The sequence below is a fragment of the Bombina bombina genome, chromosome 7 (assembly GCF_027579735.1).
Source record: "Bombina bombina isolate aBomBom1 chromosome 7, aBomBom1.pri, whole genome shotgun sequence".
NCBI classification, from domain to species: Eukaryota; Metazoa; Chordata; class Amphibia; order Anura; family Bombinatoridae; genus Bombina; species Bombina bombina.
Window position 1 is genome coordinate 373,947,257 of NC_069505.1, and position 27,927 is coordinate 373,975,183.

The 27,927-nt window shown below is 44.2% G+C and overlaps 2 protein-coding genes across 3 annotated transcripts in view; one reads left to right on the forward strand and one right to left on the reverse strand.

The window, feature by feature from the left end:
• TWF2 (twinfilin actin binding protein 2) overlaps positions 1 to 27,927 on the forward strand; it is a 609,681-nt gene that overhangs the window by 271,736 nt on the left and 310,018 nt on the right. The window lies entirely within an intron of this gene.
• WBP11 (WW domain binding protein 11) overlaps positions 27,081 to 27,927 on the reverse strand; it is a 193,072-nt gene continuing 192,225 nt past the window's right edge. For both annotated transcript variants that reach the window (XM_053721086.1, XM_053721087.1), the window contains exon 12: positions 27,081 to 27,821. In XM_053721086.1, coding sequence (XP_053577061.1) covers positions 27,394 to 27,821 — 428 coding nt within the window. In that variant the 3' untranslated portion in view covers positions 27,081 to 27,393. The remainder of the gene's footprint in view (positions 27,822 to 27,927) is intronic.

The following is a 27,927-nucleotide window of genomic DNA, read 5'->3' on the forward strand; positions in this document are numbered from 1 at the left end:
ATGTTTGTCCAGAAAGGCGAACCTTAGGAACTGATGATGTTCTTTGTGGATAGGATTATGTAGATACGCATCCTTTAGATCCACGGTAGTCATAAATTGACCTTCCTGGATTGTGGGTAGAATCGTTCGAATGGTTTCCATTTTGAACGATGGTACTCTGAGAAATTTGTTTAGGATCTTTAAATCCAGAATTGGTCTGAAAGTTCCCTCTTTTTTGGGAACTACAAACAGATTTGAGTAAAATCCCATTCCTTGTTCCGCCGTTGGAACTGGGTGTACCACTCCCATCTTTAACAGGTCTTCTACACAATGTAAGAATGCCTGTCTCTTTATTTGGTTTGAGGATAAGTGAGACATGTGGAACCTTCCCCTTGGGGGTAGTTCCTTGAATTCCAGAAGATAACCCTGAGAAACTATTTCTAGTGTCCAGGGATCCTGAACATCTCTTGCCCAAGCCTGAGCAAAGAGAGAGAGTCTGCCCCCTACTAGATCCGGTCCCGGATCGGGGGCTACTCCTTCATGATGATTTGTTAGCAGCAGCAGGCTTCTTGGCCTGCTTACCCTTGTTCCAGCCTTGCATCGGTTTCCAGGCTGGTTTGGTTTGAGAAGCATTACCCTCTTGTTTAGAGGATGCAGAGTTAGAGGCCGGTCTGTTCCTGAAATTGCGAAAGGAACGGAAATTAGACTTATTCTTGGCTTTGAAAGGCCTATCTTGTGGGAGGGCGTGGCCCTTTCCCCCAGTGATGTCTGAAATAATCTCTTTCAATTCTGGCCCAAAGAGAGTCTTACCCTTGAAGGGAATATTAAGCAATTTTGTCTTGGAAGATACATCCGCTGACCAAGACTTTAGCCAAAGCGCTCTGCGCGCCACTATTGCAAACCCTGAATTTTTCTAGCTAGTTGCAAAGCGGCATCTAAAATAAAAGAATTAGCCAACTTGAGTGCGTGAACTCTGTCCATAACCTCCTCATACGGAGTCTCTCTACTGAGTGACTTTTCTAGTTCCTCGAACCAGAACCACGCTGCTGTAGTGACAGGAACAATGCACGAAATGGGTTGCAGGAGGTAACCTTGCTTTTTAAGCAAACCCTCCAATTTTTTATCCATAGGATCTTTGAAAGCACAATTATCCTCGATAGGAATAGTAGTGCGCTTGTTTAAAGTAGAAACTGCCCCCTCGACCTTAGGGACTGTCTGCCATAAGTCCTTTCTGGGGTCGACCATAGGAAATAATTTCTTAAATATAGGAGGGGGGACAAAAGGTATGCCGGGCTTCTCCCACTCCTTATTCACTATGTCCGCCACCCGCTTGGGTATAGGAAAAGTGTCGGGGTGCACCGGAACCTCTAGGAACTTGTCCATCTTGCATAATTTTTCTGGAATGACCAGGTTGTCACAATCATCCAGAGTAGATAACACCTCCTTAAGCAGTGCGCGGAGATGCTCTAATTTAAATTTAAATGTCACAACATCAGGTTCTGCCTGTTGAGAAATTTTACCTGAATCTGAAATTTCCCCATCCGACAAAACCTCCCTCATGACCCCTTCAGATTGGTGTGAGGGTATGACAGAGCAATTAACATCAGCGCCCTCCTGCTCTACAGTGTTTAAAACAGAGCAATCACGCTTTCTCTGATATGCAGGCATTTTGGATAAAATATTTGCTATGGAGTTATCCATTACTGCCGTTAATTGTTGCATAGTAATAAGCATTGGCGCGCTAGAAGTACTAGGGGCCTCCTGCGTGGGCAAAACTGGTGTAGACACAGAAGGAGATGATGTAGAACTATGTCTACTCCCTTCATCTGATGAATCATCTTGGGCAACTTTACTATCTGTGGCAATACTGTCCTTACTTTGTTTGGACGCTATGACACAATTATCACACAATTTTGAAGGGGGACACACATTGATCTTCAAACATATAGAACATAGCTTATCTGAAGGTGCAGACATGTTAAACAGGCTTAAACTTGTCAAGAAAGTACGAAAAACGTTTTAAAACAAAACCGTTACTGTCTCTTTAAATTTTAAACAGTGCACACTTTATTACTGAATATGTGAAAAAGTATGAAGGAATTGTTCAAAATTTAAAGATATGTCCCATATTGTTAAATTGTTACCCAAAATAACTTGTTAACAAGAAATGTTTAGAATTATATAGAGCACATAAATGAGGGCAGGGCATGAACCATTGATTCAGCAGTCAGTGTGTAAGTATGCACCAAGCACACTGACTGCTGAATCAATGGTTCATGCCCTGCCCTCATTTATGTGCTCAATATAATTCTAAACATTTCTTGTTAACAAGCTATTTTGGGTAACAATTTAACAATATGGGACATATCTTTATCCTGCAATAAATTTGTGGTTAACACAAGGAAAAAGAACCAACTACAGTGTTGATATAATTAGCACTGAGTAACGGTGGTATCCTTAACATTGCAGAGGTTTATTATACAATATATTCCAAATTGTCTATACCCTATCTATACAACAACCTCAACCTGTCATATTCAGACATTATAGTGATATAAGATATATGATTTATCACTCCCCAGGCAGCTATTTTTTTTAATTGCACATCCCTTTATTTTATCTCCTGTTTTTTTGCGTATCTAATAAAAGTTATGTTTTAATTACTTAAGCAAACTCCCCTTACCTTTGGTACTCTATCCTCTTATTAAATATATACACATTTTGTGTCACAGATGACTACAAGAGTGCTATTTGTGTATTCTTTCATGGTCTTTTGGCCCATGTTCTCTTTGTAGGTAGAGAAATTAACTCTACTCCGCAGCCACTCGGTCAGGAAACGGAAAACGAGACATGACTACACCCAGTCACATGGTGCCTCATGCAGGACCGCCCCTGCTAGAAAAAGCATGCCAGCTTAATAAAACTGTGCAGCTTTGTAACCTGTTAGTTCCGTATCAGCCAAAGAGCCTAAAATGTCTCCTTACACATACGCAGTCAAAATCACATAAACATGATTAAAAAAAGAGCCCACTGTTCAACAATCACCCTCAGGAGATATTAACCCTTGATTCCATAAAGATAAAGGAGTCCCACTGAGACCCTGTCTTCTATCGTTAACGTGTGTATAAAATGAAACGATCTAACCGGAAACCAATCCGTGGGACAGCAACACAGTTTTTCAAGTTTGACAGATAGTACTCTGACATGGACTTGAGTGAAGAAAGCAAGCAGCGAAACTCGTCAACGCTGATTGCTTATAGGAGCCGTTGATCTGAGTCTGGATGGTTTCGCAAAAACACTCTCCCTGCATTTCCAGACTCTAACCTTCATCAATGCTCTAACTGAGAGGCTGACAAGACTACTTAAAACTCCAGTTCCATCTCGAAGGGCAGGTACCCCTCATAAGGAACTACTCCGAAAAAAAACTTCAGACCTCCAGTGACAAAAGGCAAAGAATGACCAGGGAATGAGGGAAAGTGGGGAGGTATTTAAGCCTTTGGCTGCGGTGTCTTTGCCTCCTCCTGGTGGCCAGGTTCTGTATTCCCACAAGTAATGAATGCAGCTGTGGACTCTCCCTGTATTTAGAAGGAAATACCCATTAAAGGACTTAGTTCAATCATTCTTCAGAGCATGAACTTAACATCCTCCTTGTACTGAGGCAAAGAATGACTGGGGAGTATGGGAAGTGGGAGCAATACCTAAGCTTTGCTGGGGTGTGTTTACCTCCTCCTGGTTGCCAAGAGTTGAATTTCCAACTACTAATTGAATGGAATCGAGGACTCTCCATGCTATTGGAAAGAAATATTATTCAATACCTCTGGGAAACAACTTGCAATAACCCAGGGATCCTGAAGAGATCACTCCCAAGCCTCCTGAAAGACTCAATCTGCCTGCTACCAGAGACTGGTCTCGGAGGCTTGAGTAGACTTCTTTACTGTATTTTTGGACCTGAAATTAAAAGACATATCCTCTGTCACAGCAGCAGAGTCCTGAGAGACTCACTAAGAAAACACCCCCTATCACCAATGGGTAACTTAGAAGGACCACTCCTAAGGTAAATCCCCTGATGAGCTAAAAGCTAAATAAGGATCACAGTTAAATCCTTGCAAATGTCTATGCTTAACAGCTGGGGGCAAAACATTTAATACCAAATTAATAGTAGAGTGAATATACTCAAGTTTTGTAGAAAGTTCAGATTAATTGGCCTGGGAGAAACTTTGATTAGGCAAAAATTCCTGCACTCTAAATTGTGGCAAAACCCAGTTTAGGGTCAGAAATAGACCTCAGCACATCAGATACATAGTTGAGAAGGGGGGGGGGGGGGGGGAAGACACCTGAGAATTCTTAAAGAGCAAACACAAACTTGAAGAGCTTGAAGTACCCAGAGGGTTTCCCTTCGAAAAAGGCCATCTGTGTGTAAATGTAGGTCAACAATAAAAATATCTAAGCAAACCAATGCACAACCAATTAAGATATATTAACAGACACCAGTTTACAATACTGCATTTAAGACTTAATTTACTACATGTATTTAAAAAGGATCTGACTGCTATGTTTATTATCAGATTCAAATGTTGATGTTCAAAATATGTTTTTGACAATTTCCACTGCACCACTATTTTTTTTTTTCTGTTTAAAAGTGACCTTGTTAGCATTAGAAATTAGTTCTAAAACTAATTTATGATAACTGCAAGACACAAAAAAACTTAAATTATGCTTACCTGACGATTCTCTTTTCTTCTGAACAGGGAGTCCACAGCTCCATTCATTACTTTTGGGAAATACAGAACCTGGCCACCAGGAGGAGGCTTAAATACATCCCCCTCTTCCCTCATCCCCCAGTCATTTTGCCAAGGGAACAAGGAACATTAGAAGAAATATCAGGGTGAAAATAAAAGGTGCCAGAAGAACGAATAAAAAAGAATTTAAGGCCGCCCACAAAAAACAGGCGGTGAGCTGTGGACTCTGCCCATTCAGAAGAAAAGAAAATGATCAGGTAAGCATAATTTAAGTTTTTCTTCTTAAACCGGGGAGAGTCTACAGCTGCATTCATTACTTTTGGGAAATCAATACAAGAGACGGCCCATTCTGAAGGCACCACAGCCTGACACAACCCGGATACCCGATAAACTACTTTAACAGAAGCAGGAAGAACAAAATATGGAAGAGGACAAGGTAACTACCCATCAATTAGAACCATAAAGATCCCAGTTAGAGATCACACTAAATACTGAAATCCACTGAGCACAAAAGCCTCTGAGGAGACAAAATCCCACTTTATAGAAGCACACAAAGAAAAACCTCCCCATGAACAATGGCAAGGGAAACAACAATCTCCCACAGCACATTCTCCCTAACTGAAAGAAGGGATGAATCAGATAAAGTCCGAAAGAACCTACATAAACAATTCCGGAAGAATCGGGGACGAAACAGAGAGAAGCCCCTAGCATAACTTAAAAAGAACAGCTACCAGGCTGCAAGAGGACAAAATTACTCTACCGATGGAGGAAAGCAAAATTCCACATCACCCCTTACTTGGATCCAAAAGGAATGAATGGCAAGCCTTAACCAGAACCAAAGTACCAGAAGGAAAAAAGGTAGAACAAGACTACCTTATCATAGACAGCTAACTAGCACTGAGAAACTGAACACCCGTAGGTCAGAAAAAAAAACCAGGAGCAGAACAGGAACGGAATAGTAAAATCTGTTTACGCCACAAACGAAAGCCGCAGGCATCCGACGGATAGGCAGACTAAACGTCCAACCATAGTAACTAGCCAGCCGAGTACACAGCGAACAGCTCCAAACGACTGCAGTCCCAAGGTCCTGGGTAGAAGATATCGATTTGCAGTCCAAAGTGGATAGCGGTATTGGCAAAAGTTATCCAGTTGTTCCGGACAAAGTGTGGGCCATACGTAACAAGTCTGTACAATATATGCTTTGTACAATAGGGGATATTATACACAAATTACCTTCTCAAATACGATCCTCAGCTCACAAGCCGTTAGGTTCCACTCTGCAGACAGGGAACTACAGCGGCCTCACAGGATCAGAAGCAAAAGGGGGCGGGTCTCTACGCGTTTCGTCCCGGCACGGCGGGACTTTGTCAAGAGTGATAGCCCTGGGTGGTGGTGTGCTTGTTATATGCCGTAAGCAGTGATGTCCACCTAAATACTTCGGCCAATGGGGTACTTAGACATGTAATAATGTATAATGTTATTGGCACACTAGCACCAAGGGATTATAGGATCAATTTCCTAACAAATGTTTTGTTTAAAATGAAATACATTGAAATATACATTTGTGACAATTTATACATAATGAATACATAGTTTATAGATCATAAAATTTCTGATATAAAAATCTTAAAATAAATCATTAAATACATAGCATAATCAATACAGTCTAATAATTCATCCATTTTACAAAATCTAAAAAAACTAAATTTATGCTTACCTGATAAATTTATTTCTCTTGTGGTGTAGCCAGTCTACGGATTCCTCCATTACTTGTGGGATATTCTCCTTCCCAACAGGAAGCTGCAAGAGGATCACCCACAGCAGAGCTCTCTATATAGCTCCTCCCCTAACTGCCACCTCCAGTCATTCGACCGAAGACAAGCAAGAGAAAGGAGAAACTATAGGGTGCAGTTGTGACTGTAGTTTAAAAATAAAAAACACCTGCCTTAAAATGACAGGGCAGGCCACGGACTGGATACACCACAAGAGAAATAAATTTATCAGGTAAGCATAAATTTAGTTTTCTCTTGTAAGGTGTATCCAGTCCACGGATTCATCCATTACTTGTGGGATACCAATACCAAAGCTATAGGACACGGATGGAGGGAGGGACAAGGCAGGCGCTTAAACGGAAGGCACCACTGCCTGTAAGACCTTTCTCCCAAAAATAGCCTCCGAAGAAACAAAAGTATCAAATTTGTAGAATTTAGAAAAAGTATGAAGCGAAGACCAAGTTGCCGCCTTACAAATCTGTTCAACAGAAGCCTCATTTTTAAAAGCCCATGTGGAAGCCACCGCTCTAGTGGAATGAGCTGTAATTCTTTCAGGAGGCTGCTGGCCAGCAGTCTCATAAGCTAAGCGGATTATACTTCTTTTTTTTTTTTTTTCAAATAATTTTTATTGAAGTCATAAAAAGATACAGAATATGGGGTAAGTCCCAAAACATTTATACATCAATGTATACGTAGTATAGTTAGCAACATAACATATTCACATTTCTCAAGCGTTACCATACAACGTGGGCTGACTCACAATAAGACTTCAGTTTTATTATAGAGCATCATAAGTGTAAAATGGACAGTAATGGTCCCCTCCCAGCTATGTAAGAAAAAGATTAGGGTATCTATTCAACTAAGGTTAGGGCTAGGGAGGAGGTGGCTCTATATTTTTATGGGGAAGGGGGAAGCAGCGGGCAAGAGCCGCTCAAAATAGAGTAGGGGGGATGGGGGGGCGGAGCCAATTAGTATGTCAAGTTTGTAAGCAGAAGTTGCTCAGGGTATAGTAATTTATATGCATAGTTGAGGGGCTATCAATAAGATAAATAAGGGTAGGTCTCAAGAAGGTTATGTGGGAGGGGGGATATTAGTATGTATGGGATATAAGGGGTTTCTGGGTGAGCTCCTCTCCTGGGGAAATGTCAGCTATAGACGATGCGGGGAGAAGGGGTATGACCCGCAGACAACCAGTGCCGGCTGGAAAGGGAGGAGAGGGCTCAACAGTAACAGGGTGTGGGCAGTGTAGGCAATACCTATGATACATATATTTTCTAACAAGCAAGTCATACTATAATATATCCATGATAACAGTACCAATTCTCAACTGAGGATCATGGAGAGTCTGTACTAACATGCCACTTGAATTATATCACTCCAGGTAACATAAGTAAAATTCTTAGCACGCCACACTGCCTCGGCCGCTGGCAGTGCGGGAGGATGCCAAGATATACTGGGGTCTTTAGGAGCAATATTCTAATGTAATGCAAGATTAAATAACACTTTCCACAATAATCCCCGTAACATAAGGATGTAACCATGTACAATCATAGAAAAGAAACACTCATATCCTCACAGCCAGTAACCCCCAGCATTGTTACAGCTAGGGATAGGGATAGCTAGCATATGTAACATCGGAGTATTGCAGTAATATTGGCAAATTGTAGGGCTATAGGCATATATGTCCTAGCAGGATAAAATTATGCATCAGAGTTTACTATTGTAATAGCAAATATAGTGGTATGGAAACATATTAATTGCATGCTGATAGTAAGGCTTTAAAAGTGAGGCCCCCTCTACAATGCAATAGTGTATTGGACAGGGAATCTAAGTGCTGAAGTGAGTATGTGCTAATTGCAAGAACCTGTAGAGCTGTATTAGGAGCTTAACTGTTATTGTATGGAGGTTTAAACCTAATTTAACCCCAACAGTACCAGGCAACATGTGGTATGAAAATCTATATGCTAACTGCAAAAATTATAGGTTTTGTGAGACAGAATAGAAACAGTTAAAATTCAACAAGCAAGCACCAAATATATGCCAGTGGATAGCAAAACCATCACAAAACATTTAGCGGATTTTGTATAAGCTGAACATAACCATATAGAATTTTATAATAATAATGACCTGTCCTGCTGTGTAGTATAGATATTTCGCCTTTACTGGCTGTATTTTATTGCCTGTTATGGGCGCGACTCACAGCTGAAAAGTGCCATGTGGATATTGAGATCAGTTTAGCATGGGATAAAGTAGAGGAGCTCAAAAACAAACAAAGAAACAACATGGATACTCAGCATTACAATTCAAAAAGCGGTGTATTCTGCAGGATGCTACTATTTAATATGTCCAGCAGTCCATGCTCGCATCTACAGGAGACCCGTATATAACTTTAAACATTGGCGGAGTTGTCAAACATTTCAAACCTAGTGGGGGATAAAAAGAACAAATCTTGTTAAACAATGTGCCCTAAGGCCCCTAGTTGCAGAACGGTCTCTTAGCTTCTGATGGAAATGCTGCTCTGAGCCCAAAGCCCAAAAGAGACCGCACAGCCAGAATAGGTAACATCGATCACCTAACCTACTCCAGAAACATCCATCCGGTCCACTTGATGCATGTCATGAGCCTGTCATACAGGGTAAGAAGCTAGGTCGCCACCCCATAAATGTAAATGGTCGAACAGGCCACTGTCTCTAGCCGTGAAGAGATTGCGGTAGGTGAAGTGAGTTATATGCTGAGGGGTCTCACTAACGATCAATGCCGGAGATAAGGTGGTTCCCAAACTCTTGTATGGACTGATACTCTTTGCTCGTTCCAGTCCCCAAACACTGTCCTGCTTAACAGTAAGTACCTCCGGTGGCAGACGTGTATTCTCCGCTACTTGCTCGATGTGATCCTTTGTATCCGCCGGAGTCTCGGGTATATTAGGAATGAGAGACACTGTCAGGCTTAGAGAAGGAGGGGGTGAGAGCTGGGGATGCGGACCGGCAATATTGTGGATACGTCTTACCGCTCCCGGTGTATGAACTGCGATGTGTGACAAGGTAGCTGTGCTTGGCTGCATCTGGACATTACTTGTAATTCCAGAGAAAGTGCAGGTTAAGGCTTGGCTGAATTGTCTTCCTTGCGGTCCTTTAGGGGAAAGTTGAAAAGGTAGTAAGTCCTCTGTCTGGCCTGCTGCATGGGAATAGTTACTGGAAAGACAAGAGACGCCATCTTTGCTGCGCAACCCTATGATGGTAGATCTCAGGCTGCAAAACTGATTGTCCATTTTATCAATCAGACCTTCCAGTATATGAGCAAAGTGAGTAGAAAACTCCTCCATCCTAAGGGGAATGTTGAAAAAAGTTATATAAACTTCCCAGTTGCCAAAAATCAGGGTTTTAACAATCAAACTGCAGGAGCTCTGAAATAGTATGTCTTAGTGCTTTAGTGGCTTGCTCCGCCCCCGGATTATACTTCTTAACCAAAAGGAAAGAGAAGTTGCTGAAGCCTTTTGGCCTCTTCTCTGTCCAGAGTAAACAACAAACAATGCCGATGTTTGATGAAAATCCGTAGTAGCTTGTAAATAAAACTTTAAAGCACGAACCACGTCAAGATTATGTAATAGACGTTCCTTCTTTGAAGAAGGATTAAGACACAGTGACGGAACAACAATCTCCTGATTGATATTCTTATTAGATACCACCTTAGGAAGAAACCCAGGTTTGGTACGCAAAACTACCTTATCTGCATGGAAGATCAGATAAGGGGAATCACACTGTAAGGCAGATAACTCTGAAACTCTTTGAGCCGAAGAAATAGCTACCAAAAACAGAACTTTCCAAGATAAAAGCTTGATATCTATGGAATGCAGAGGTTCAAACGGAACCCCTTGAAGAATCTTAAGAACTAAATTTAAACTCCATGGCGGAGTAACAGGTTTAAACACAGGCTTGATTCTAACTAAAGCCTGACAAAACGTCTGGAACATCCGCCAGACGCTTGTGCAAAAGAATAGACAGAGCAGAAATCTGTCCCTTTAAGGAACTAGCTGACAATCCCTTCTCCAATCCCTCTTGGAGAAAAGATAATATCCTGGGAATCCTGACTTTACTCCATGAGTAACCCTTGGATTCAGACCAATGAAGATATTTACACCATATCTTATGATAGATTTTCCTGGTGACATGCTTTCGAGCCTGATTTAAGGTATCAATGACTGACTCGGAGAAACCGCGTTTTGATAAAATCAAGCGTTCAATCTCCAAGCAGTCAGACGCAGAGAAATTATATTTGGATGGTTGAAAGGACCCTGAAGTAGAAGGTCCTGTCTCAGCGGCAGAGTCCACGGTGGAAGGGATGACATGTCCACTAGATCTGCATACCAAGTCCTGCGTGGCCACGCAGGTGCTATCAAAATCACCAAAGCTCTCTCCTGCTTGATCTTGGCAATCAGACGAGGGAGCAGAGGAGACGATGGAAACACATAAGCCAGGTTGAAGGACCAAGGCGCTGCTAGAGCATCTATCAGCGCTATCTTGGGATCTCTGGACCTGGACCCGTAACAAGGAAGCTTGGCGTTCTGACGAGACGCCATGAGATCCAATTCTGGTTTGCCCCAACGTTGAATCAACTGTGCAAACACTTCCCGGATGAAGTTCCCACTCCCCTGGATGAAAAGTCTGCCGACTTAGAAAATCCGCCTCCCAGTTCTCTATTCCTGGGATATGGATAGCTGATAGATGGCAAGAGTGAACCTCTGCCCATAGAATTATTTTTGAAACCTCCAACATTGCAAGGGAACTCCTTGTTCCCCCTTGATGGTTGATGTAGGCTACAGTCGTGATATTGTCCGACTGAAATCTGATGAACCTGACCGCAGCAAGCTGAGGCAAAGCCTGAAGAGCATTGAATATCGCTCTTAGTTCCAGAATGTTTATCGGAAGGAGTGTCTCCTCCTGAGTCCACGAGCCCTGAGCCTTCAGGGAGTTCCAGAAGGCTGGCATCTGTCGTTACTATTGTCCAATCTGGCCTGCGAAAGGTCATACCCTTGGACAGATGGACCCGAGATAGCCACCAGAGAAGAGAATCTGTGTAATCCCCATTCTACTGACTGAGCATGCAGAGTTGCAGCGGTCTGAGATGTAGGCAAGCAAACGGCACTATGTCCATTGCCGCTACCATTAAGCCGATCATTTCCATACACTGAGCCACTGAAGGGCGAGAAGTAGAATAAAGAACACGGCAGGAATTTAGAAGTTTTGACAACCTGGCCTCTGTCAGGTAAATCTTCATTTCTACAGAATCTATCAGAGTTCCTAGGAAGGAAACTCTTGTGAGAGGGGATAGAGAACTCTTTTCTTCGTTCACTTCCCACCCATGAGACCTCAGGAATGCCAGCACAATGTCCGTATGGGCCCTGGCGATTTGAAAATTCGACGCCTGTATCAGAATGTCGTCTAGGTAAGGGGCTACTGCTATACCCCGCGGCCTCAGGACCGCTAAGAGTGACCCTAAAACCTTTATAAAGATTCTTGGTGCCGTAGCTAACCCAAAGGGAAGAGCCACAAACTGGTAACGCCTGTCTAGGAAGGTGAACCTGAGAAACCGATGATGATCTCTGTGTATCGGAATGTGAAGATAAGCATCCTTTAAGTCCACGGTAGTCATATATTGACCCTCCTGGATCAAAGGTAGGATGGTTCGAATAGTCTCCATCTTGAAGGATGGGACCCTGAGAAATTTGTTTAGGATCTTGAGATCTAAGATTGGTCTGAAAGTTCCCTCTTTCTTGGGAACTACAAACAGATTTGAATAGAAGCCTTGCCCCTGTTCCTCTTTTGGAACTGGGTGGATCACTCCCATAACTAGGAGGTCTTGAACACAATGTAAGAATGCCTCTCTCTTTATCTGGTTTGCAGATAATTGTGAAAGATGAAATCTCCCTTTTGGGGAAAAAGCTTTGAAGTCCAGAAGATATCCCTGGGACACATTTTCCAACGCCCAGGGATCCTGAACATCTCTTGCCCAAGCCTGGGCGAAGAAAGTCTGCCCCCTACTAGATCCGTTTCCGGATAGGGGGCTGATCTTTCATGCTGTCTTAGAGGCAGCAGCAGGTTTTTTGGCCTGCTTTCCTTTGTTCCAAGCCTGGTTAGGTCTCCAGACCGGCTTGGACTGGGCAAAATGTCCCTCTTGTTTTGTATTAGAGGAAGTTGAAGCTGCGCCACTCTTGAAGTTTCCAAAGGAACGAAAATTAGTCTGTTTGGTCCTTAATTTATTGGACCTATCCTGAGGAAGGGCGTGACCTTTTCCTCTAGTAATATCGGAAATAATCTCCTTCAGTCCAGGCCTGAATAGGGTCTGCCCCTTGAAGGGAATGTTGAGAAGCTTAGACTTTGAAGTAACGTCAGCTGACCAGGATTTAAGCCATAGCGCCCTAGGTGCCAGAATAGCAAAACCTGAATTTTTAGCCGTTAGCTTGGTTAAATGAACAACGGCGTCAGAAACAAATGAATTGGCTTAAGAGCTTTAAGCTTGTCAAGGATATCATCCAATGGGGTTTCTACCTGTACCTCTTCGAGAGACTCAAACAGTGACAGGGGCAATGCATGCAAGGGGCTGTAGAATAAAACCTTGTTGAGTAAAAATTTTCTTAAGGTAACCCTCTAATTTTTTGTCCATTGGATCTAGAAAAGCACAACTGTCCTCTACAGGGATAGTTGTAAGCTTCAACAGGGTAGAGACTGCTCCCTCCACCTTAGGGACCGTTTGCCACAAGTCCCGTGTAACGGCATCTATAGGAAACATCTTTTTAAAAACAGGAGGGGGAGAGAATGGTACACCTGGTCTATCCCATTCCTTAGTAATTATTTCTGAAAATCTCTTAGGTATTGGAAAAACCATCAGTGTAAACAGGCACTGCATAGTATTTATCCAATTTACACAATTTCTCTGGGACTACAATGGCGTCACAGTCATCCAGAGTTGCTAAAACCTCCCTGAGCAACATGCGGAGGTGTTCAAGCTTAAATTTAAATGTAGACATATCAGAATCAGGTTGAAGTGTCTTCCCTGAGTCAGAAAAATCACCCACAGATAGAAGCTCTCCTGCTTCGGCTTCTGCACATTGTGAGGGTATATCAGACATAGCTACTAAAGCGTCAGAGAGCTCTGTATTTGTTCTAGCCCCAGAGCTGTCTCACTTTCCTTGTAACCCTGGCAGTTTGGACAATACTTCGGTAAGGGTATGATTCATAACTGCCGCCATGTCTTGTAAAGTATACACAATGGGCGCGCTAGATGTACTTGGCGTCCCTTGAGCGGGAGTTATAGGCTCTGACACGTGGGGAGAGTTAGTCGGCATATCTTCCCCCTTGTCAATTTCCTCTGGTGATAAATCTTTTAAAGCCAGAATATGGTCTTTATAACTTATAGTAAGATCAGTACATTTGGTACACATTCTAAGAGGGGGTTCCACAAAGGCTTCTAAACATAATGAACAAGGAGTTTCCTCTATGTCAGACATGTTTAACAGACTAGTAATGAGACCAGCAAGCTTGGAAAACACTTTAATTAATGTGAAAAAGCAGAATATAAAAAACGGTACTGTGCCTTTAAGGGAAAAAAAAACAAACACAAAAACTGCAAAACAGTGAAAAAAAAAAGCAGTTAACTTTATGAAATTTTTACAGTGTGTATAACAGACTAAAATAGCATTGCACCCACTTGCAAATGGATGATTAACCCCTCAGGCTCAAAAACTAAGCAAAAAAAAAGTTAAACCGTTATAACAGTCACAAGCAAACTGCCACAGCTCTACTGTGGCTCCTACCTTCCCATAAAATGACTTTTGTAGGCACAAAAACCCCTTACAGAGGTCCAATATGTCAGGGGACTCCTTCAGGGAAGCTGGATGTCTCAGAATGTAAAAACAACTGCGCAATTAGAGTGCAAAAATAGGCCCCTCCCACCATGCACTCAAAGTGAAAGGGCCATAAATAACTACTCCTAGGAGAAATCTAGTCAGCCATGTGGAAAACTAGGCCCCAAATAAAGATTTATCACCCTGAGTAAAAAATCGTTCTTTATATATTATGCAAACGTTTTACATACTAAGCCATAATAGCAAGTAATATGAATATTACCATTTACTGCAAGCATGATGCCAGTCGTTTGTTAAATCACTGCAATCAGGCTTACCTTAAATATATCAGGCACTGTCAGCATTTTCTAGGTCTTATCTCTCTAGAAAAAAAATATACTGAACATACCTCAGGGCAGTTAATTCTGCAGGCCGTTCCCCCAGCTGAAGTTTCCCCATACTCTTCAGTTATGTGTGAGAACAGCAGTGGACCTTAGTTACAACCTGCTAAGATCATCAAAAACCTCAGGCAAAACTCTTCTTCTAATTTCTGCCTGAGGTAAAAAACAGTACAACGCCGGTACCGTTTAAAAATAACAAACTTTTGATTGAAGATAAACTACACTAATTCACCACATCTCTCTTGATACTTCCCTTGTCGAGAGCTGCAAGAGAATGACTGGAGGTGGCAGTTAGGGGAAGAGCTATATAGACAGCTCTGCTGTGGGTGATCCTCTTGCAGCTTCCTGTTGGGAAGGAGAATATCCCACAAGTAATGGATGAATCCGTGGACTGGATACACCTTACAAGAGAAACATCTCTTAACTAACAAAAGATACTAAGTTGCAGAGAACTGGACACAATGTGGCTTACAAATAAAACCAACATACAAAGTTACAAAAAGGCTTGTATGTCTAATTCGATGTTGAGCCCATTTGGTTTAAGACAATTAAGAGTTTTTATCCAAAAAGTTTCCCTTTTTCTGAGTCTAAGCAATCTATTGGTATCCCATATGTCTGTTTTGACACATTCTACAATTTTGATTCTTCAATGAGAGGGATTACAGTTGTGATGAGTATGAAAATGACGGGATACACTGTGGTTCTCATATCCTGACTCTATGTTCCTGATATGTTCCCTAAATCTATATTTTATTTTTCTTTTCGTGCGGCCGATATAAATAAGCCCACATTTACAAATTAATTGATACACAACATATGTTGAATGACAAGTACATCTATTTTTCAACGCATATTTTTTACTACCATTAAAATAATAAAAATGGGCACTATTTTCCCCTTTCAATGGACACATGACAATCTGATGTTTTGCAAGGGTATAGACCATTACTCACACCACACCAACTATATACTGATTCTGTTTTGTTCACCACAAAACAGAATCAGTATATAGTTGGTGTGGTGCGAGTAATGGTCCATACCCTTGCAAAACATCAGATTGTGTCATGAAACCCAGGAGTATTCCAGTAAAGAAATTCCCAGGAAAATTTTTCTCTATCTCTCCAGAAGAGAGAAGAACCGCCCCAGTAGGAACAAGGAGATTTCCACAGAACCGGTCATTGACCCAATTCCTCAAGAGCTCAGAACTGGGACTAGATACACAAAGACAATAAGGAGTATGATACACATACCTCCACTCGTCTAGCGCTGTTCGCCATCAGAAGACTGAGGATCCGGGGGAAAATAAAGATTAAAATCCTTCCAAGCCTCCATTACCTGCCTTAGCAGTACACGCAGGAAGGAAAACGAAGAAACCCAGGAGTTCCCTGTCTGCAGAGGGGAACCTAATGGCTTGTGAGCTGAGGATCGTATTTGAGAAGGTAATTTGTGTATAATATCCCCTATTGTACAAAGCATATATTGTACAGACTTGATACGTATGGCCCACACTTTGTCCGGAACAATTGGATAACTATTGCCAATACCGCTATCCACTTTGGACTGCAAATAGACATCTTCTACCCAGGACCTGGGGACTGCAGTCGTTTGGAGCCGTACGCTGTGTATCCACGTGAAGATACCTGTTTGTCACGCATATTGATTGCTTAATGTGCCTGTGTACATTTTTAATCTTTTGAGTTGCCACTTGCTAGATGTGAATTAAATCGAATTGTTTTTACTCTACATTTGAGTCTGCACTTTTTCTCCCCTTTTTTATTCTTTTAGACTTCCTACAACATAAGGCTTGTGGATCTGCCTTCAAAGACGAGCTGCAGGACTCATTTGTTTTACACTCATTTGTGTGTTGTATATATTTCTTTCTTGCTTATGTAGGATCGATATATGTCCTATACTTTTTGAGTATTATTTATTGCAAATACCAGTGTGTTGCAGTCTTATATAACTAATAGACATCTATGTGATATACATGATAATTACAAACTAGATATTATAAATACCATATAACTTATAGGGTTAGCACTATTGTGTGTACTCTGTTATACATCTGTTTAAGCCAATCGAGTAGTTAGCAAACTTGCACCAGGACATTCCTGGAAAGAACAAAAGAAAAAAACTCAGAAAGCAGGGCGGACCAACTCCCTCCCTACTAGAAAACGAAGTAAGTGAGGACAACACCCTGATTTATAAAGAAGAACCAACTACCTGCTAAGGGAAGGTTCCAGAATCAACTGCAAAGCCTCCCAAACCAAGTAAGGAGCCTTCAGGAGACAAGAGATGTGGTCGATGCCCAAACAGAACAGTTAGAATTCCTGACCCCTACTCCGAGCAAACAGTCCCATCACAGAAGTGACTACCAATGTCCCCAAGGACAAGAGAGATTAAAAAATTCCCAGCATCGACAAGGCCCAGAGATCAGATAACGAATTTCCAGTCACGAGTTCCTAAGGAAAGAAGCAGGAAAGCGGCACCGACAGCCAGAGAGACTAGCTCGGAATCCATGATACCTATCCTGATCACCCTTTAGAAACCCGAAGGGAGGGTACACTGCAGAGAAGAGAAACCCTCGACCCACTGAACTCCTAGAGACAGATGAGGAAAACTACCCCAGGAGGAGCCAACTGAATAGGCACAGTAGACCAGAGCCTTCCAAAAGAAAGGAAAACGAAGAAACCCAGGAGTATTCCAGTAAAGAAATTCCCAGGAAAAACTTTCTCCATCTCTCCAGAAGAGAGAACAGCCCCAGTAGGAACAAATAGATTTCCACAGAACCGGTCATTGACCCAATTCCTCAAGAGCTCAGAACTGGGACTAGATACACAAAGACAATAAGGAGTATAATTCACATACCTCCACTCGTCTAGCGCTGTTCGCCATCAGAAGACTGAGGATCCGGATTCAAATAAAGATTAAAATCCTTCCAAGCCTCCATTACCTGCCTCAGCAGTACACGCAGGCGCATCAGACTGAAACTAAAGGCAAAACGCATCTCCGGCGGGGCATTTGAAGGCCCAGATCCTGCCGGTTGTCCCTCTAAAGCCTCAGAGGGATCCGCTAACCCAGAGAAAAGACCCGCCCAGTAAAGAGGACACGGATAAGCTCTTTGCTGGCCCTCAAGAAGCTGTAAATGTGCCAACATCACTAATATGGCCATGCCAGGGGCGTATTTAGGTTTTGTGCTGCCCTAGGCACTCAAAATTCTGCTGCCCCCCCACACCAAACCAGGTTTAAGACATTTTTTTAGACATTATATTTTTGGGGCAGGGTGTAAAAATTTAAAAAAATAATGTCTTTTTAAGTAGATGTTCACCAGGGCTTGCATTCACTCTGGTCATACACACACACACACATATATATATATATATATATATATATATATACAGGGAGTGCAGAATTATTAGGCAAATGAGTATTTTGACCACATCATCCTCTTTATGCATGTTGTCTTGCTCCAAGCTGTAAAGGCTAGAAAGCCTACTACCAATTAAGCATATTAGGTGATGTGCATCTCTGTAATGAGAAGGGGTGTGGTCTAATGACATCAACACCCTATATCAGGTGTGCATAATTATTAGGCAACTTCTTTTCCTTTGGCAAAATGGGTCAAAAGAAGGACTTGACAGGCTCAGAAAAGTCAAAAATAGTGAGATATCTTGCAGAGGGATGCAGCACTCTTAAAATTGCAAAGCTTCTGAAGCGCGATCATCGAACAATCAAGCGTTTCATTCAAAATAGTCAACAGGGTAGCAAGAAGCGCGTGGAAAAACCAAGGCGCAAAATAACTGCCCATGAACTGAGAAAAGTCAAGCGTGCAGCTGCCAAGATGCCACTTGCCACCAGTTTGGCCATATTTCAGAGCTGCAACATCACTGGAGTGCCCAAAAGCACAAGGTGTGCAATACTCAGAGACATGGCCAAGGTAAGAAAGGCTGAAAGACGACCACCACTGAACAAGACACACAAGCTGAAACGTCAAGACTGGGCCAAGAAATATCTCAAGACTGATTTTTCTAAGGTTTTATGGACTGATGAAATGAGAGTAAGTCTTGATGGGCCAGATGGATGGGCCGTGGCTGGATTGGTAAAGGGCAGAGAGCTCCAGTCCGACTCAGACGCCAGCAAGGTGGAGGTGGAGTACTGGTTTGGGCTGGTATCATCAAAGATGAGCTTGTGGGGCCTTTTCGGGTTGAGGATGGAGTCAAGCTCAACTCCCAGTCCTACTGCCAGTTTCTGGAAGACACCTTCTTCAAGCAGTGGTACAGGAAGAAGTCTGCATCCTTCAAGAAAAACATGATTTTCATGCAGGACAATGCTCCATCAAACGCGTCCAAGTACTCCACAGCGTGGCTGGCAAGAAAGGGTATAAAAGAAGAAAATCTAATGACATGGCCTCCTTGTTCACCTGATCTGAACCCCATTGAGAACCTGTGGTCCATCATCAAATGTGAGATTTACAAGGAGGGAAAACAGTACACCTCTCTGAACAGTGTCTGGGAGGCTGTGGTTGCTGCTGCACGCAATGTTGATGGTGAACAGATCAAAACACTGACAGAATCCATGGATGGCAGGCTTTTGAGTGTCCTTGCAAAGAAAGGTGGCTTGATTGGTCATTGATTTGTTTTTGTTTTGTTTTTGAATGTCAGAAATGTATATTTGTGAATGTTGAGATGTTATATTGGTTTCACTGGTAAAAATAAATAATTGAAATGGGTATATATTTGTTTTTTGTTAAGTTGCCTAATAATTATGCACAGTAATAGTCACCTGCACACACAGATATCCCCCTAAAATAGCTATAACTAAAAACAAACTAAATACTACTTCCAAAACTATTCAGCTTTGATATTAATGAGTTTTTTGGGTTCATTGAGAACATGGTTGTTGTTCAATAATAAAATTAATCCTCAAAAATACAACTTGCCTAATAATTATGCACTCCCTGTATATATATATATATATATATATATATATATATATATATATATATATATATATATATATATATATATATATATATATATATAGACACTATTTTGCAAGACAGATGATTAAAGTGTTTATATCAGAAAAAAATATCCTTCACTGTATGATAGTTTGTCAGTAGGTAGTTGTTTAACCTTAAACATCTTCTTTGGTGATTGACAGTTATTTAAGCAAAATATCTGCTTGGATAAATATGTAATGAATATACAAACTGGCCTTTAAAAGTACTTAAAAAATACAACAGTAGTTATGATAGGTTTAGGAATTGTATCGTAGGGGATAAAGTCAAATGATACAATCATAATAAAGTATATACTTGTATTGTTTCTGAATGTATTAAATGCATACAACATATTTTTAGTTGTGTTTTAAGTCACATGGTTGTATAGATTCAGCAATAAATACTAATTCTTTGCATGTATGACAGATAGACAAACAGTAAATGTGCAAGTATTTAGTGACTAATCCGTTTAAGTATTTTAATGCCTAATGAAGATGTATTGAAGGGAGAAATGCATATGCTGTTTCACAGTGGTCACGGTGTAGTGCACACTGCACTGTGTAGTCTGTGTGAGTCCCAATCACGCGGTGGAGCCAGGAAGAATACCGCATTCCCTTTCAGTCCAGGCCAGGCTGCGCAAGTGAGCTCCGCCTCCACTGTCGCCACGTCATGCGCACCCACATACAATCCCATAGGATAGCAATAGCCGGGCCCTGGTTGATTTAGCCACCCGGCCCTGAGTTCAGTAGAGTGGCCCTAGGGACTCAAAATTCTGCTGCCCCTTAAAAATCTGCTGGCCTAGGCACCGGCCTCGTTGGCCTATGCCTTAATACGCCCCTGGGCCTTGCGCAATCGAGCAGCAACCTCTGGCGGAAAGAAACCTCCTTCCGGCGAAGGGGTAATGGATTTTGGGACAACTGTTTGTGTAGGACCAGAAAATTCCATGGAACACGCCTCACGGGACACAGAATCCTCAGAGGCGGATGGCTCAGCGGTCTCCAATCTCTCCCCAAATTTTATTACGGCATACGGTACATAATTGATTGGGCTGGATTACCCGGGCCTCCATACAATCTAAGCAGGAAAAAGAATCTGAGTCAGAAATCCTCCTCAGAAAAATCAGAATCCTCCATAACTTGACCAGACAAATTTGTACAAAAATAACTGGCACCTCACACCCCCAATGGCTGGGGCACTCACCACCTCCTATGACCCAGACAAGCAGAGAAAACAGGTCCTCTCCACCGACACTCGGTCATGATACAGAAATGGAGAATGAAAACGTGACCACGCCCAGTCACGAGGTGCAACAAAAAAATTGTACGATCCGTAATAGCCATGAGCCCCAACATTTCTACACATAAGCAGACAGAATCACATTACCAACATGATTAAAGTCCCCCACTGTTTAATAACCCCCTGCAGGAGATATTAACCCTTGGTTCCATAAAGATAAAGGAGTCCTACTGAGACCATGTCTTCTATCATTTACATTAAATTCCCACAATGAAAGGAAAATGAAACTGACAGATACCCTGGCTACCCCGACTGGGTAGCTCCGCCGAACGGGTCATTCTTCCTCCCTGGTGACTCCAGCTATGTAGCCCAAGAAAATGATTCTAGCAGGGGCCCACCTAAATGACTAGAGAGAGACTAGCATTCAGGTGAAATAAGACTGACTTTATTGGGACAAACATCTTTTATACATACAACTCATCTTGATAAAACAGGAGACAATGCCATAGTTTTCCCGAACCTCCAGACAGGCTGGCGCCGGCCATAGCAGCCATGGTCTTCCAGATTCCCAGTAGTGGCGGTTTTCAGGGTGATCCCCGTAATCCGTGGCTGGGGACCGGAGTTATGCTGGTTTAAACGTCCACCTGGAAGTCCAGGGAGAATAGGGGTTATAGGGGGAACCGGAACCCCCAGTTCCCAAGGGAGCTCCCTTCCGGCAATCACCCCACCTCTGGGCCATCCTGAGAGGCAGCAAACCCCAGAAAAGCAGAGCTCTGGGACAAAGGGCCACTGGAGTGACCTGGGTCAAAGGGCACTAGTAATCCTGGATGATGCGGCCAACCGGTAGTTCCAGGGGCCCAGCCGGCCGAAGGGGAAAGTGGTGGTAAGCGACCAGTTCTTCCAAGACGACATTCAACACACAAAACAAGGGGAGCAGAAGGGCTGGGGAATCACGGTTGCTCTGAGGAGCCCAAAACCACAGAGAGACAGCAGGGATGAGGTTGCAGGGGTTGTGGGAGTTAAACCCTTGTAGCCCAGTATCCGTGACAACTCCCCCCCATCCAGTTTGGCAGACCCGGCTAGATCCACACGGGTCTACTTGGGGCAGTCCGACGAGCATTCTATTTCAGTCTGCCGGGAAAGTCCATCGGCATTCCCATTGCCCTTTCCCCGCCTATACTGAACGTCAAAGTTAAAGGGCTGCAGGGCTAAACTTTGTTGTGTTGTGATCAGTGAGGACAGGGAAAGGTCTTCCATATAGGTACGGTTGTAATTTGAGGGCCCATACCAGTGCCAGGCATTCCTTCTCCACCGCCGCATAGCCTACCTCCCTGAGCAGCAGCTTCCTACTGATGTAGGCTATGGGGTGGTCTTGCCCTTCCTCATCCATCTGGCTTAACACTGCTCCCAACCCAAACATGGAGGCATCTGTGTGGACACAAAAACATTTGGTGGGGTTAGGCGTGGCCAGGATGGGGGCAGAGATCAAGGCAGACTTGATGCTCTGAAAGGCGTTTTCACATTCTGGGGACCACAGTACCTGTCAGGGCAGTCTTTTACGAGTCAGGTCGGTCAGGGTTTTGGCGAGGGTGCTATAATTGGGAACGAACCTTCTGTAATAGCCGGCGGTTCCTAGGAAGGATAAGACCTGGGTCTTGGTTCAAGGAGTGGGCCAGTTTGCCACTGCCTCAACCTTGGCCGGCTCCGGCCGCTGCTGCCTGCAGCCCACTCGGTGGCCCAGGTACTGGACTTCCAAGCGACTTATGGTGCATTTGTCTGGCTTCAGGGTCGGCCCGGCGGCTCCGAGGCGATCTAGAACGATGCCCATGTGGATCAAATGGTCCTCCCAGGTGTCGCTAAAGATGGCAATGTCGTCCAAGTAGTCACAGGCATAGTCTTGGAGGCCATCCAGCAGGCGATCCACCATCCTCTGAAAGGTGGCTGGAGCATTCTTCATCCCAAACGGCATGAACTTAAACTGGTAGAGGCCGAAAGGGGTGATCAAGGCGGACTTGGGAATGGATTCAGGGTCTAGTGGGATCTACCAATACCCCTTGCAGAGGTCAAGGGTAGTTAGGAAGTGACCCCTGGCGATTCTAAGAGGTCATCGACACGGGGCATGGGGTAGGCGTCGGTTGTGGTTCTGTCATTGAGCTTACGGTAGTCAATGCAGAACCGGGTAGTACCATCTTTTTTGGGGACCAGCACCACCGGGGAGGCCCAGGGACTGTTGGACGTTTTAACACGAGGTCCAATATTCCCCGGAGCTCCCGGTGCATACTGTCTCTTGACAGCTTCAGGTACTCTGTAAGCTGCCTGCCTCAGGGGAGCTTGTCCCGGGGTTTCCACTCAGGGACATTGGAGAACATCTCCTGGCGGTCCTCTAGTAAATGCCGGACCTGCTGTCTCTGTCCAGCTGCTAACCTCTCATCCAGGATTAAGGCTACTCCTTAAGGGATCTGATCCGGGCCGGGGAGCTCTGGCATGGGAAGGCTCTCCGAGTCTTCCACAGCCGGAGCACAGATAGTGGCTACATCTTGGGGTCTTTCTACATACTCCTTGAGCATGTTCACATGAAAGGTCCATTGAACCAGGTCATCGGAGCATTTTGCTACAAAGTAGGTGGTGTTATTTAATTGTTCCACCACCCGGTAGGGCCCTTGCCAGGAAGCCTGTAAGTCTAGGAGCCCCCTTATTTTCCGGCCATATAGCAGCTCAAAGGGTGAAAACCTGGTGGATTCCTGGGGCACCTCTCGGTAAGCAAATAGGAGGTGCGGCAAGAACTTTTCCCAGTCTTTGTGAGTGGCCGAAAACGTCCGAAGCAATTGCTTCAGTGTCCCGTTAAACCATTCACAAAGCCCATTGGTCTGGGGGTGATATGGGGCACTGTACAGAACTTTTATCCCACACAAGTTCCAATAACTTCTGGGTGACCTCCGCTGTAAACTGGGTCCCCTGGTCAGACCATTTCTCGGGGGAAGCCTACCCTGGTGAATATCCGGAGAAAAGCACTTGCCACCGTCTCCACCTGGATATTCGCCAGAGGTATTGTCTTGGGATACCTAGTGGCTTAGTCTACTACCGTATGTATTTTTTCCCGGAGGGACTGGGTCGAGGTAGGGGCCCTACTATATCCTAAGCGATTCTGCTTAAGGATTCGTCAATAACTGGGAGAGGGTTAAGGGGCGCTTTAGTATGGTCCCCGGTCTTCCCTACCTACATTCTGACACACCACGCAGGTCCTACAATACTCCTTAATTTCTCTTGTGATTCTGGGCCAGAAAAAGACCGGAGTAAGGCGGCGGTGTGTTCGGGAGTTGCCTAAATGCCCGGCCAAGGGGATATCGTGCCCTATTCGCAGCAGGTTGGACCGATATCGTTTCGGTACCACCATCTGGCGTTAGGGCACTGGCCCTTTCTTTCTCCGGGAGACCCGATACAACAGACCGTTTTCCCAATGTAACCGTTCCTCCCCTGTGCCCTGGGGATCAGTCCCTACTCAGTCTCAGAAGGAGGCAAGGGTCGGGTCGTAGGCAAATTCAGAGGGGGGGCCCAGGATAGTTGGTCGGGAAGGAGGGCAGGGACCGGGGTCGGGCAGTGAGGGTAGGGCGTCGGGGAAGGAGGTCTTACCTGGGTCCCCATCTGCGGTGTGTTGGCTTGACGCAGAACTTGCCTGCGGGTGGTCACTGGGCAGGTGTCTAGGGGAGTATCCCCCAAAAAGGTGGAGACTAGTAGGCCAAGCTCCTTTCCTAGTAGAACCTCTGTGGGAAGATCTGGCATAATGCCCACGTCCACAGTACGGGCTCCAGCGCCCCAAACCAGATGGACACTGGCAATAGGAATTCGTACAGTGGCACCTCCGGCCACTTGAACAGCAAGAGTTCTTCCAGTAGCGGTAGAAGCGGAGGCCAGATGAGGCTGGGTCAGGGCGATGGTAGATCCGGTGTCCAGTAATCCCTGGGCCACCTTTCCATTGACCCAAACAGTCTGGTAGTGGTGCGGACTGTTGTCGGTGGACACAAGGTGGGCTTCTTGTGGAGTGCCAACCTCCTCTTCAGCCCATTCAGGGTAGTCAGCCGATGCCGGTGCATAAGCGTAGTGGGCAGCGGCTGAGTAGGTCCGGGCTGAAGCGCTTACCCAAGCTGTTGGCTAGGCTGCTGTCGGGTCCGATGTGGGCATTCCCGCCTGAAGTGGCCGGGGTGCCCGCAGGTGAAACACCCCCGTGAGTCCCTGACTCCGGCCGGAGGGACAAAGGCTGGGCGTCCTGGGGGCTTAGTTGTAGCCGCTGGGGGTTGGGCTACAACCGAAGCTGGGCGGGGAGTCGATTGCGGGACAGAGCGAACTTGGCGGCGGACATCTGCATATTGATCGGCCAGGACGGTCGCCTGGTCTACTGTGGTGGGCCGACGGTCATGGGCCAATTCTTTAATTTCGACTGGAACATGGTTATAGAAATGCTCCAGTAGGAAAAGCTGTGCCACTTCGGCCCCAGTAGTGGCCTTGCAGCTGGCTAGCCAAGAAGTCATCGACCAGGTGAATTGGTGGGTCTATTCTGTGAAAGGCTGTCCCGTCCTGCTTCCTTAGGACCCGGAATTTCTGCCGGGAGGCCTCCGGCGTGAGCCCATATCAGGGAGAATAGGGATTATAGGGGGAACTGGAACCCCCGGTTCCCAAGGGAGCTCCCTTCTGGCAATCACCCCACCTCTGGGCCACCCTAAGAGGCAGCAAACCCAAGAAAAGCAGAGCTCTGGGACAAAGGGCCACTGGAGTGAACGGGGCACCGGTAATCCTGGATGATGAGGCCGACCGGTAGTTCCAGGGGCCTGGCTGGCCGAAGGGTAAAGTGGGGGTCAGCCACCAGTTCTTCCAAGACTGCATTCAACACACAAAACAAGGGGAGCAGAAGGGCTGGGGAATAGCAGTTGCTCTGAGCCCAAAACCGCCGAGAGACATCAGGGGTGAGGTTGTGGGGGGTGTGAGAGTTTAACCCTTGCAGCCCGGTATCCATGACAGAAACAATCTAAACTGGAATCTATGCCGTGGAACAGCAACACGGTCCTTCAAGATTGACAGATAGTAGCGTTGCCTCTGACATTGACTTGAGTAAAGCAAGCAGGCAGCGAAACTCGTCAACGCTGATTGCTTGTGAAGCGGTCAATTTGAGTTGGGGTGGTTTCGCAGAAGACTCTCCCTGCATCTCCAGACTCTAACTTTCATCCATGCTCTCACTGAGAGGCTGATAGGACTACTTAAAACTCCCGTCCCATCTCGAAGAGTACTACCTTCAATAAGAGACTACTCCGTAAGCTTCCGACACCTCTGCCAACCTCCTGTGACGAAAGGCAAAGAATGACTGGGGGATGAGGAAAGAGGGATTTAAGCTTTTGGCTGGGGTGTCTTTGCCTCCTCCTGGTGGCCAGGTTCTGTATTTCCCTAAAGCAGGGATTTCCAAACTTGGCTCTCCAGAGGTTTTGGAACTACATTTCCCATGATGCTCAGCTAGATAAAATGCTGGCTGAGCATCATGGGAAATGTAGTTTCAAAACCTCTGAAGGACCAAGTTTGGAAACCCCTGCCCTAAAGTAATGAATGCAGCTGTGGACTCTCCTGGTTTTAAGAAGAAAACACAGGTTTTATTGGTATGTCAATAAAAATATTACATCTTTTACTGTTAGCATTAGATGGATTTTAGTAAAAACTTTAAAACAAAAAACACATTTATTTCTATGGATCCGACATATGGCTTACTATAAAAATAACATTTGAATAATCTACCTCCCCTTTCCCATGACCATTCAGGTCTTTGCTCACTTCCTGTCTCTCCCAAAGATCTGTAGACAAGTCCTAAATCACACCTAGGCCAATCACTGCAATGACAGAGTAGCAGCAGCAACAAATGTGATCAGCCAGTTCCCATTCAAATAAAATCCAAACGTCCATTTCAGTCTAACTTGCACCCCCCTACTTGTTTTGGTTTCCATAAAAAGTGTCAAACTCTGCATTGTTCTGCAGCAACATTAGGTCAATGATTAATTTGCTGTAAATTGTGTGGGTTTAAACAGTACATGTGAGTTAGCTGGGGAATAAAACACTTGACGAGGATAAACAGAATACTTTTTTTCAGATTTTTCTTTTTTTTTCTTCTTTTTTAAAAAAAAGTACAGCACATCTAATGAAAATGATATTGAGCATTTCTAGGTACAACACAGAACATTACAGAGAGTAAATCCTTGGCTATTGAGATCATAAGATGTGTTTGAAATAAAATATATCCCACAATGATTATCACTGAAACCAGCAAACACATAACTGTAGTAGAATACTTTTTGCTCGCTATACTCCGTGGTTGAGATTTAGGTTTGCTATGGTAAGGTTTTGCAGTTTCTACTGGAAGTAAACTCTTAACAGTGTTAGAAAGAAAACTTTAAAGAAGACCTTCCATCTCTTTCATAAATGCCTCATACATATCGTCCTTGGTCTGTACAGGCATCTGGATTCCCTGCTTTGGCCCGGTTTTAACCACTGGCCTAGCAATTTCGACTTCTGGTTTCTTCTGAACTGAAGCAGGTACTGATCCCTTGTTCTCTCTACGCACACGGAGTGCGGTTGGTACAAAACGGGTAACCTCAGCCTTGGGATTAGTAATCTGAGGTTTGGCACTGATGGTTGCAGTGGCCTTTTTCTCAATGGTTGCCCCAGTTTCGTCTGATTTGGGACGCTGAATCAAGCTGGGAGGTGCACTCAATACACCGGGATTCGCCAATGGTGTTGAAGGATAAAGGCCTGGAGGTGCTGCACTAGGAGGAGGGCCAATGGGAGGACGCAGCATGGGACGAGGAGGTGGTGGTATACCTGCAGAAACAAAACAATTAAAAGTTGTACAATAAATTTAAGTACCTTTTTTCATTATTAACCCTTAATGGGACAGTGTACTATAAAACTTGATTCCTCTTTATGG